The sequence below is a fragment of the Ipomoea nil genome, unplaced genomic scaffold, assembly GCF_001879475.1.
Source record: "Ipomoea nil cultivar Tokyo-kokei standard unplaced genomic scaffold, Asagao_1.1 scaffold2580, whole genome shotgun sequence".
In the NCBI taxonomy this organism is placed as follows: Eukaryota; Viridiplantae; Streptophyta; class Magnoliopsida; order Solanales; family Convolvulaceae; genus Ipomoea; species Ipomoea nil.
This window is the reverse complement of record NW_017619008.1, coordinates 1,193,224-1,205,529: the sequence shown is the minus strand read 5'-3', so window position 1 is coordinate 1,205,529 and position 12,306 is coordinate 1,193,224. Positions and strand designations below refer to the sequence as shown.

At 37.9% G+C, this 12,306-nt stretch overlaps 1 protein-coding gene and 1 long non-coding RNA gene across 2 annotated transcripts; both read right to left on the bottom strand.

Annotated features, from left to right (window-relative positions):
- Window positions 1-3,341: 3,341 nt before the first annotated feature.
- Window positions 3,342-3,887, bottom strand: LOC109154066. The gene is made up of 3 exons (XR_002049646.1): window positions 3,860-3,887; window positions 3,682-3,763; window positions 3,342-3,573 (listed from the first exon to the last, which is right to left on the bottom strand). It is a non-coding gene; the product is annotated as an uncharacterized LOC109154066 (long non-coding RNA).
- Window positions 3,888-9,515: 5,628 nt separating this feature from the next.
- On the bottom strand, window positions 9,516-11,813 carry LOC109154096. The gene is made up of 4 exons (XM_019301969.1): window positions 11,507-11,813; window positions 11,258-11,380; window positions 9,943-10,171; window positions 9,516-9,833 (listed from the first exon to the last, which is right to left on the bottom strand). Coding segments are annotated over exons 1-4 (612 nt in total). The 5' UTR covers window positions 11,765-11,813; the 3' UTR covers window positions 9,516-9,831.
- Window positions 11,814-12,306: the final 493 nt, after the last annotated feature.

Sequence of the window (12,306 nt, the reverse complement as noted above, 5' to 3'; positions counted from 1 at the left end):
CATAACCCAACATGAACAATCCCCAATATAAATCCCATAGTCACATCCCCCAAGACACTCGTAATCACAACTCGTCCATGTCACAACACATAACACACTTTGTTGGCGCCACAGGACCAATCGCATGCCCATACATGAGGGTCAGCGCATATAGCTCTGACACGGCCCCGCAGCACCCTGCCCCGTATCGCAACATGGAGGGGTCGATCGCAACCGACCGATGAACCGCAGCTCATCATAGTGTTTGATCGCAACCAAACAGTGGACCGCAGCCCAAGAGAATGTCATCTGACCGCAGCCAGGAAAAAGGACGAACCGCAGCTCGTATAGAAACGTTTGATCGCAACCAAACGGTGGACCGTAGCCCAAGAGTATCAATCTGACCGCAGCCAGCTTCTGAACCGCAGCTCAGGAAAAACCAATCCGATCGCAACCGAATTGGGGTAACACACACACATAACACATAGCAAGCACATGCAACCCACATTACACATTAGGAAGGGGGAGAAAACGTATAACAAAACCTATGCGTGATCCATCACATACTAAGAATAGTCCTAAGGGGTTCATACTCCTTCCACCTAGGTCAACGGGATACCAATTCAACTAGCATGCAATATAATAGACTCATAAACCTACGAACGGTACCCGAAACATCAAACTAGACATAGGCACGATAAACGGAGTCCGTTGGGACACCACGGGGAACGGGGGAACATCAAACGGGGAAGCCGGGATCCCGGGTGGGATGAATTTCCAGCGGGTAGCCGGTGGGTGGGGCGCCGGATAATACTGTTCCGGGCAGCGGGTCGCCGGCGGGCAGCTGCCCGCCCGCCGGCCACCCGCTGCCGGGCGGTGTTTCACGGCCGTGGGTAGGTGGCGGGTCCCCTACCCCCCACCTACCCCCCACTGACTCTTTTCACACACTTTACGCCCCGGGAACCATTGTGGAACCCGAAACCATGCTTAGACACTTTACAACGCAATTAACGACAACACGTAGACAATTAACGAATCAAATACAAGAAACGGACGGCACATAACCTATCATGCTTTTCTAAATATAATCAACACTCAAACATGCGATTTCCCCACCCGATAATCCAAGAATAAGATCATACGATACAACCTAGGGTTCTAATCACTTTTATATCAACAAGAATACGGTTCGTCTTCTAATTGCAAGGTTCGGTAAGAATAACACATAAACATCAAGAGCATCACATAATTATCAAGAACAACACATAATCATCAAGAACTCCATATAATTACCAAGAACACCATAATTATCAAGAATCTCCCAATATCAAGATTATCAAGATCCCTCATGGGATCATCACATCAAACATCAATAATAATCATCATATCTCGCCAATACACAATAATATGGGGGAAACCCTAAGGGGGAATCATAGCTATGAAAATAGGTTTTGTTGAGACATGGGTTACCTCTTAGCCTTAATTAATTCCTTGGCTATGAAGGATCTTTCTTTAAGCTTCCTTGCTTTCTTGATTTCTCCTAAGGGGATTCTTGGAGCTCTTTTGGGGTGGTGGGGCGTTATTCTTGTGGGAAGTTCTAGGTGCATCCTAAGTCCCCTATTTATATATTTAGGAGTCCTAATTAGGAACTAATATTATAGGCTCGCTAATTCTATTCCTTTTGGAACTAAGGATTGGGTTTAGGGGTTGGGTTTATATATGAGGGCCCATGGACTCTGGTGGGCCTTTTTCCCTAATTAATCATTATGATTTATTCCTTCTCTTGGGCTATTGATTGATTAATTAAATGGTTTTAGGGGCCGTAACACGGGGTGTTACAATGCACTCCGAGTGTTATCATTTTTATTCGATGAACATCCGCTTTTCTACTTTCTTATACCGAAAAATACTTGCAGTTAAGAAAGTGGGGGACTCATGATGGAATAATATAATATGCATGCCATATTATTATTATTATTATTATTATTATTATTATTATTGTTGTTGTTGTTGTTGTTGTTGTTGTTATTATTATTATTATTATTACTATTTTATAATAATAATAACAATATATTAGTCAAAGAGAAGAGGTCATCATGGCAAGAAAAGAGGAAATGCTACAGGAAGTTACAACTGCACAAATAACATTATATAAAGATTCACGCCAGTCTCAAATGGGGGACCTCTCTTCTACGTATAGGTTCTTTCTTCTTCCAAATATTTCATGGCCATGCCCTACTTACCTATGTACATGTACTACACAACTTAGTGGATTACGGCTTGGCTTAGCCCAAAAAGGCTCGTGGTTTTCACCGTATTGGTTTCCACGTTAAATATCTTGTGTTCTGCATATTTATTTCTTATTTATTGGTTCCTGCAATCCTTTTATCATTTATATTTTCTCCATGGAGGTGTCTATTCATTAATTGGGTTAATTAACACGGACCCCCGGGTTAATTAATTCCATCAATGGTGCTCTTGTTGAGAGCGGCTGTACAAGCTTAAGCGCTCTCTCTACTGTCATTCATCCACAGCGATGATAAGATTTAGATCGAATACACGCAATTCACAAAAACTTCATCTCAATCATTCCACACAATTTTTATTCTCCATCCAGTATGTTATCTCTAATATCCATGGCAATTTTACACAAAAAAAAAAAAAAAAAAAAAAAAAAAAAAAAAAAACTTTTGACCGTATTGTTTTGGAGGGGCATTTACACTATGCATGCGTAATCACAAAGCATGTTCTTCTCTCAAAGTAACCTATGGCTGTGAAGAATTATCCTCAGAAGCTAATACATCCACAAGCAGCAACCAAAGTTGAGCATGCGACCCTTTGTCAGACGAGCCTCTGAGGCCTAAGCTAGTCAAAACTACCACTAGTACAAAAACAGTCATTTGCGTCCAAAGTTAATGCTAAAAGGCGTCCAAAGTTGTTTGGACGCAGATGTAGGGGACGCTAATTTTATATACAATTAGCGTCTAAAGTAACTTTGGACGCGAAAAATGATCATTCGCGTCCAAAGTTGACGAACTTTGGACGCGTAAAGTATTTTTATTAAAAAAAATAAACACTATACGCGTCCAAAGTTCATGAACTTTGGACGCGTATAGTGTTTGTATTTAAAAAAAAAATACTATACGCGTAGAGTTCATGATGAACTTTGTATGCGTATTATATATATATATATTTATATTTTTATATTTAAGATAAAAAAAAAAAACTGAAATCAATACTAATACATAATATGACAAACAATAAATTGTCATCTTTTGCGGTATTAAACTTATAGGCGCATAATATATTTAAATCTAAAAAGATAATCTAAACATACTTGGAAAAATCTTAAGATCCACTTCTGAACCAGAATATTTATGGTTTTCCATTGACAGTGTCAAACAAAAATAAAAATAAAAGCCTAAGCTTTTAAGTTTGTACTTAATACAATATTATCAGCAACTCTCAGCATTGCATTCATTATGCTTTTCAAAAAGAAATCTAATAACTAAACTTATAGACTCACTTTGATGAAGGATGAAAGACTGAGGCAGCAAACCATCCTTGTGTGCATCCGAGCTTTGCATATGTTTTCTGACCAAGCCAAAAGAATATTAAGCTCAAAAGCTCCATCTTCTTACCACATTGGAAAGCATATAAAAACTCATAACATGAAAGCACAATAGAATTATGCATTGGCACCTGATTAACAAGCTGATTTTTGAATTTTTCTAGATTCTACTCCGTTCAAAATGAAATGCATAAGATACTTGTGCATCCATCCCTGTCAACAGGTAAAAAGCCTTCCATTAAACATGGAGAAAGTTCAGGCTGCAGAACTTGGGAGGCATGAAAGATTAGACATAAATATGATACATACCCCACAAGAATTATGTGTAGAACCAATGACCACACGCTTCTGAAGTACACTTAACAGTAGCATAAATATAAGCTCAATGATCATCAACAATAAAACCAGCAGCCGATCAAAGTAAAATACAATTTCATAGTTTATAAACTTAAGAAATTATGATAACATTTCATTTAGAATGCATGTATATGGCATGTTGAACAATTTCACAGTGCTGCAAAATTCCACATCTTAAAAGAGCAAAGAGCATTAGGAGGTGTAAATCAAATTACTAATGTTCATAACTCATGGTAAAAGGTGAAAGAAAAAACAAATAAAAGTGACGAAGGTTAAATATAAAGGAAGTCAACTGAAAAGTCAGCATTAACACCTTATTGATAATCATCATATCTTTTTAGTGATTGGATATCAAAAGTCAGTCAATAATATGTTCTTACAATAGCATAAATATATTATAATTCTATATCAAAAGAAGATAAAATTCAAATAACTACTTGGCTTAAGGTCACGATGAAAATATCCCCGTTGATGCATGTGTGCAAGACCTTGAAATACTTGGAAGCACCAATTTTTAATTTCAGCTTCTGAGAAAAGCTTTACTCTGTCCTTCATAAGCTGGTACAGGTTACACTCCTGGAAGGTGTGTAAATTTTTTTTTAATACTACTTAAAACCTATAGCAAAGAGAAATAAAAAACCATGTAACAAGCACAATGTACCATATATTCAAACACAAAAAACAAGACGTCATTTTCCCTAATTACTTCCTTGAGCTTTACAATATTTGGATGGCTCATTCTCCTCAATGACTGCGAATGAAACAAATGTCAATTTTTATCTATGACAGAGGGAGGTCATATTAAAGGAAAATGGGGAAATTTTGTTTTACCTTGACTTCTCTCAAATTTACACACTCCTCCCATGAATAATATTTCTTCTTCATTTTTTTTTATTGCAACCTGGTCAGCAATAATGTTTAATGGAAGATCTGATATAAAAATAAAAAATAAAAAGCTAAAGGTCAAGTTTTAAAGATGAAAGTAGCACACACCACATCACCAGTTTGCTTATTTAATGCTCGCCAAACACGTGCAAATGTACCATTACCAACTTCCTTGATTATACTATACCTGTAGCAAGCCATCACAGGTTAATTGGAAAAAAACAAAAAAAAAAAATAGAGAGAGAAAGAGAGAACGGCGGTGGAAGTAGAAATCAACTGACCTATCCATTTTTTATTAAACTGGAATGTAGAGAAGACTTATTATTTGTTGAAGATGAAGAACAAACACATAGACTATGCGTAGATATTCGGCCTACGTTAGACAACTCAAAAATAGAGCTATTGGAACTGGAACTGTAATTGCACGATTTGGTTAATAAATAGCAACATGAGACACCATTAATTTCAAGAGTGTTAAAGGAACAAGATCAAAGTAATTGAATCCTAGACTACATTTGACATCAATGTATATTGTATAATGAACATGACAAAATGCAGAAAATAACAATGAGAAATGCTGAAGATCATCAATGATACTTGTAATGAACTTGAACTTACTCTCTTTCCATCTGCAGCCGTGAACCAATGCCCAGCTGATTTACCAACTGCTGCATGCACCCTTCTCTTGCCATCATACTTCAATTTCATTCCAAAATCTGGGAACATGTAAACCACACCAGAACTAAACTCACACATTGGGATAGGTTTATAAATACCTCATTTATCTTCTTTATGTTATTTCAAAAACACAAACGTCTAACAGTAATTACCCTAACTTCCTCTGTATGGGAGGCTAAAAAAATCACTAACACATGTCTAACATGTCTATAATTTAGGTATGTTTCGACCACGAAAAAGTAGGACATTTATGATCATATATAGATCATAGTTTCGACCACGAAAAAGAAGTAGGACATTTATGTGGCGATATACAATTTTGCCACCGGACTTCTCCTATGAAGGCACTGTGATCCTTATCAGTGAAAACGAATACTTGGACTCAATAGGGAAATTAAGTGATTAAATCAAGTAAGCAAGTTTGATGTAAAAGTGATTGGGCTAAAGTCACTAGTTTAGGGAAATAGCAATATATATGTCTCTCTTTGTGTGTGTATGCATTAATTATAGTGTGGAAATAGCAATGATTGAATGAAACATACAGGTCCATATTGCTGTCTATTCTCAGTAGAAGGAAGAGAGTGGAAATCTGCATCTAATACAGCAATGACGCTGTTCAATGAAACTGCAACAAAGAAGCACTATGTTAGCATGAGGCAATTCTGTGGTGAGTAGTCCTGAAACATGTAATATACTATATATCTAAGTTCTGTAAGTGCTTTCATAGTAATGAGAAAAATGCAGGAATAAATTAGAATCATCTGCAACCAAACATCTGACTAAGTAGTTAAAGCATGGAACAATACAGCAGAACAGACATATCTAATTAGTGAAATTCAATCATCACCCAGGCATCAATAAAGACTAATGCAAGATACTGAAGATTCCTTATAGCACGCAGAGGATGGAATGAGCATGTTAGAGAACCTAGCAGTACCATTGCATCACATAAATTGATCTAATACACGAATATCACATAACTAGTAGCAGGTTATTATGGATAAATCACAACAATGCCTAACATATACAATAATACACAACAAATTTTAAAATAAATAAACAACAATAACAAATAACAAAAAATAATTAAAATAATTACTGATTTTCGAAAAAAAATAACAAAAAAATAAAAATAAAAAAATTACGTACCTTTCCAACGGCGGCGGTCGGTGTGCGTAGCTGCGGCGACGGTCTGCGTGCGTGGCTGCGGCGGCGAGCTTGGAGACCGGAGGCGTCAGCGGCGGCGAGCTTGGGCGGCAGCGGTGGGGACGTCGATCGGCGTGCGGTGGACGATGAAGATCGAAGTCGAAGTGAAGCAGTGACAATGGGGCGCTAGACGGGACGGGAAGATGGAGAGCGGTGGACGGCGGGGACGATGGAGAGCTGATGGACGGCGTCGACGATCGAAGTGAAGAATGAAGATTGGAGCTGATGGACGGCGGGAAGATGGAGAGCGGTGCGTGCGATCTGATCTGCTGCTAGGGTTTTTTTGGATAAAAAATAATAACACGCCTGTTATGAATGTGCTTCTATTATTCGCATCCAAAATACTGAGCTTTGGACGCGAATAATACGAGGCATTTAATATTGGCGTCCAAAGTACAGAGCTTTGGACGCCTATATTGTTTTAAAAATAAATAAATAAATAAAATTATTTATATAATGGCATTTTAATTACAAAGATGCCACCGCACTATACTTTAGGCGTCCAAAGTTCTAACTTTGGACGCGAATTATTCGATTTTATTGATGTTTTTTGTACTAGTGTACCGTCGAGAAATCTAAAACCGAGCATGAGAATTTAGTGAAATCCAAATCCGCCTCCATGAAGATGTACGCGAATCGGAAGAAGGTGAAACAACCCATCTCGCCGGAGGCTCGCCTCATGAATTTCCTCAACTCTCTGTTTGCCAACGGGAAGCCCAAACCTGCCATCAAACCATTGCTGAGGTGGGATCCGAGTCAGAGAACGGACGGAGGGAAGGTGGGGGCGACGGCTTCGGTTTTCTAGTTCGGGCTCTGTAGTTGCGCCCGTCTACTGCTGCAATTACTCTCACGCGGTCGACTGCTATATCTGGTGGCGCAGTTTCAACGATGGCTGCACATGGAAGGGTCACCGACATTAACGCAAAGGGAGGACGGCAACAACGGTTACATTCTGTGGAATTCACAAATTTAGCCATCCAGTGGTTGTATGCTGTTTAAAGTTGGAGACAATCCACTAATATAGCCATGCAAGTGATTGTATGCTATTTGAAGTTGATGGCTTTGGAATGTCATGATTCTTTGCCTGAGAATTTATCTCTCCATCCTCACGAATATTGAAGATAACTACTATTATTATGCTATTATTATTACTATTATTATTATTCAACTTGTAAATGTGACCAACTACCAATTCAATTTATTCGAAAACTGCTATTGTCACTTATATAATGTAATATGGTAAGCTCTGTGCTACCAATTATACTGCGAGGCAAGGCCTGCGCTGCCATCACCGAAATTTTACGGTAAGCTCAGCGCTACCTCTTAAATTTCACGGTAGCTCCGCTCTACCTCTTACAACAACAGTTCCGAAGAATAAGTTTGGTGCTGGTCACAATAAATTAAAGGAAGGTAGAGATTTCTGAACCTATCTTCAATTTTTAATTTCACATTTAAACCGATATTAAGGGCATGCCCCGCTGATCATTTGTCATATATGTCAATTACAGGAGATGATCGTAATGAACCCCTAGGTACTCCGTGTACCTGACTGTGAGTTTCATTATCATCTTCAATGCTCCGAGCAGGGAAGTCAGAACTTTGGTGCTCCGCGCACAAACATACTTTAATTTGGTGCTCCGCGCACAAACATACTTTAATTTGGTACTTCGCGTACAAACGTAGCTTGGTGCTCTGCGCACAAACATGCAGTCCAGACTACACTGCTCGTTAAGGATGCACTCCGAGTGTTATCATTTTTATTCGGTGAACATCCGTTTTTCTACTTTCTTATACCGAAAAATACTTGCGGTTAAGAAAGTGGGGGACTCATGATGGAATAATATAATATGCATGCCATATTATTATTATTATTATTATTATTGTTGTTGTTGTTGTTGTTGTTGTTGCTGTTGTTGCTGTTGTTGCTGCTGCTGCTGTTGCTGTTGCTGCTGTTGCTGTTGATGTTGTTGTTGTTGTTGTTATTATTATTATTATTATTTTATAATAATAATAACAATATATTAGTCAAAGATAAGAGGTCATCATGGCAAGAAAAGAGGAAATGCTACGGGAAGTTACAACTGCACAAATAACATTATATAAAGATTCACGCCAGTCTCAAATGGGGGACCTCTCTTCTACGTATAGGTTCTTTCTTCTTCCAAATATTTCATGGCCATGCCCTACTTACCTATGTACATGTACTACACAACGTAGTGGATTACGGCTTGGCTTAGCCCAAAAAGGCTCGTGGTTTTCACCGTATTGGTTTCCACGTTAAATATCTTGTGTTCTGCATATTTATTTCTTATTTATTGGTTCCTGCAATCCTTTTATCATTCATATTTTCTCCATTGAGGTGTTTGTTCATTAATTGGGTTAATTAACACGGACCCCCGAGTTAATTAATTCCATCAGGCATCATGTTAAATGTTCAAATTAAAAACTTAAACACGTCAACAAAAATGAAGCTCCACATCAGCTAACAACCAGTGCCATGTCATCATGGTAACTAGAAAACCTGTGAAAAATGCTAGACGAAAAAAAAAAAAAATTGGAAAGTGAATCAAAATAAATGTTATGAAAAGTCACCGTGCGACATGAACAATCCGGTATAATTCATGATGCGACATGCGAGATGACACTTCCGCCTTAAAACTAATACAGTGCAATCTATAAAGTTATATTTAGGCTTTAAGCTTTTAAAAATAGAAGTAACATAGGCCAGTCAAATCCAAAATGAATTATTTGTTATAGTCATCTTATCAAGCATAAAAATAAAATAAAATAATAAAAATAAATAGGATCAATGTGCTTGGAAAGGAGTAAAGTGATAATATAATGCTCAACCAGACTGGCCACAAAAACTTTATTATTATGCAGTCTCAGCATTTGGTATAAAATAAATGCTGGCATACACCTTTAGGCTTTAGATCAGCAATTTCAGTACTCAGTTATATAAGATGGCCTCCTATAGATACATAAAGACCAAAGGAGTCCATGAAGGTTATACAAGCATTAGCAGCAATACAAACATTACACAACACACAATACACAGTACACAAACAACACAGATAGGAATAGGCAACAGGCATATGCATAGCCTCCCCCCTTATTTAGCAGCAAATAAGACAGATACCACTGGCACTGGATAATCCTGCAAGAAACAGGAAGGTTCAGTTCAGTAATTGGAAAGAAATTTGTAGGTTCGTGAAAATAATCGTGTTTGAGGATTTGGGTAGTCGAGGAGCGGGAAGAGAGCTTACAGTAGGGAATAATCTTCCAGCGTTGGTTGTCTCCTTTTGTCCATTCCCAGAGAACGACTGTAGTCCCATCGTGGACGCCCCCATGGTGTTTGTCACCATGGAATGCATCCATATTGAGGCGAATGTTGTTGACCATCCTGATTGCCTTGTAGTCGTCGCCCGTGTTGTGGCTCTCGCTCCACATGATCGATTCATCAAGATGATCAGGATTGTGTGGGATGAGTCGCACCTGAAAGCAAATTAAAGTGAAGGGTTAAAAAGAAACCAGCAGGTGCAGTAATCATAGCTCATAAAGAAAGAAAACCAGTTTAACTATTAACCAAGAAAGACCAAGACTTGATTAGATTGTCTCTACAAATGTAAGTCATCTAGTTTGCTGATCTCTTGCTGCTGATTGAAGAATTTTAGGGGACTCTAGTATTATACTGGGACTTAAAGCTATAATGAATGTTCACAGGAAACAGATATATAGGACAACATCAAAGCACATGACATGACCAAGGACGAGACAAGTAATTGTGAATACATTTAACATGTGTCCGGTGTTTTTTTTCCTTTCCAAGATTGGGAATGGGTCTCATACTCATACTCTCATCTGCTAGCCTTAATTAAGAATCAAGGAATTTCAAGCTGGGCAGAGGGTCCATACCACTGCACACCTAATTAATATAAAATTAGGAAAATTATAATATTGTTCTAAACAAACTAAAACTCTTATTAGGACTAGGAGTGTGAAAGCTTCTTTAAAAATTTCATGGTAACTGGTAAAATCAACTTTGGTATCTCCAGAAATCTCACTTGGAGCTGAGCTTGAGCTGGGCTGATCTGTAGTTGATTTCAGCACTTAAATGGAAGGTAAGTCATATGAAACCAAAACTCCAGACAAGAAATACATAGGCCCTGTTTGGTAAAAAATTGGCCTATAGGCCAATTTTGACTTATTTGACTACTATTAATTGTTTGATTTAGTTAAAATATCAATATAAATGTTTGGTTAATTAGCTTTTTGCAACTCCAAAAGGCTAAAATTCAAAAAGCTACTCCAAGCAACTTTTTCAATTAGCTATCAGCTACCAGTTAACTTTATCAAACACTTTTCTATACTCAGCTAAAGTTATCAAATATTTATACCCTCTAATTAACACAATCAACTAACAGCTATAAGCTAACAGTCATTTTACCAAACAGGGCCATAATGAATTAGCCCTTAAATCATCACATACTAATAGTTATGCAAAAACTTAGGCATTTAATCCAACAAGAACAAGTAATTAACGAACACAAGTTCAAGATTAAGTTAAAGACAGTAATATACCGGGTGAGTGGCACCAATAGAGTGCTTGATAGCTTGTCCTGTAGCTTTATTCACGAGAACAAAGCTGGGTAACCCTTCTTCATCCTTAACTTTGGTGCTGAACTTCTCTTCCTTGTACCAGTGCTGAAAATCCAACAATACATACTCGTTATTCGTTAACCAAAACCCATAATTTCATTGTAGTTACATCTACTGAGTCCTGACACTTTTGGACCGTGCAGTGCCACATAATTTTCTGTGAGAGCATACCTGATGAGGATCGGAGGGATTGGTTCGGGCGAGAATGACCTTGCCGTCACGGACGGAGAGGACGTGGTTAGGCTCTGCCCGGCAGTAAACCTTATAAGAAGGCTTCGGGGTGGAAGGGGACCCGTGGTGGACATGAACTACTACCGCCGGCTTCGGGGGCTCGTGGTGGTGGACTACCGGCGGCGGTGGTTCGTGGTGGTGGTGTACAGCCGGCGGCGGCGGCGGTCCGTGGTGGTGGTGGTGGCGGTGAGGATCCATTGACTTGGCGAGTACGTCGGACGGTATAACAGAGAGTTGGAACTTGGAAGTGAATAGAAGGAAGGGGGAGGTGGTGCTTTAATAGCCTAAGAGCAATAATAAGAGGTTCATTTTACATAAATTTTTTTTAGTCAGAGTTAATAGCTGATAAGGGGTGGAGTTATTTCAAAAATATTTTTCCTACATGATTTGTGTTTTTTTTTTTTTTTTTTTTTTTTCACCAAGACAAAGTTTGTGGTATGATTTGTATGATAATCACAAAATTGAAATTTAATTTTTTTAAAAATTATCGATTAACTTTTTAAATTTGAATTTGATGAATTATAAATAACTTAAATTGGTTTATAATTTTGTAATTCTTTCTGAAAAATATCATAAAACGAGTTTAACACAAAATGCAAAATTTATTAATAAATCAAAGCATTTGAACTTTTAATCGATTTGTGGACACGTGACTAATGGGAAGGTGGTTTGGTTCACCTACCAGTCTACTACCTCAATTTCTTGTTTTTTTTTTTCTTTCAATTTTTTTCATCAATTTT

Bases quoted from the DNA above. Each gene is read 5' to 3' on its own strand.
- LOC109154096 (XM_019301969.1), bottom strand. From the start codon at position 11,764: ATGGATCCTCACCGCCACCACCACCACCACGGACCGCCGCCGCCGCCG. The intron at 11,381-11,506 runs GTATGCTCTCAC...TTGGATTTTCAG, and splicing joins ATCCCTCCGATCCTCATCAG to CACTGGTACAAGGAAGAGAA. The intron at 10,172-11,257 runs GTATATTACTGT...ATTTGCTTTCAG, and splicing joins CTATTGGTGCCACTCACCCG to GTGCGACTCATCCCACACAA.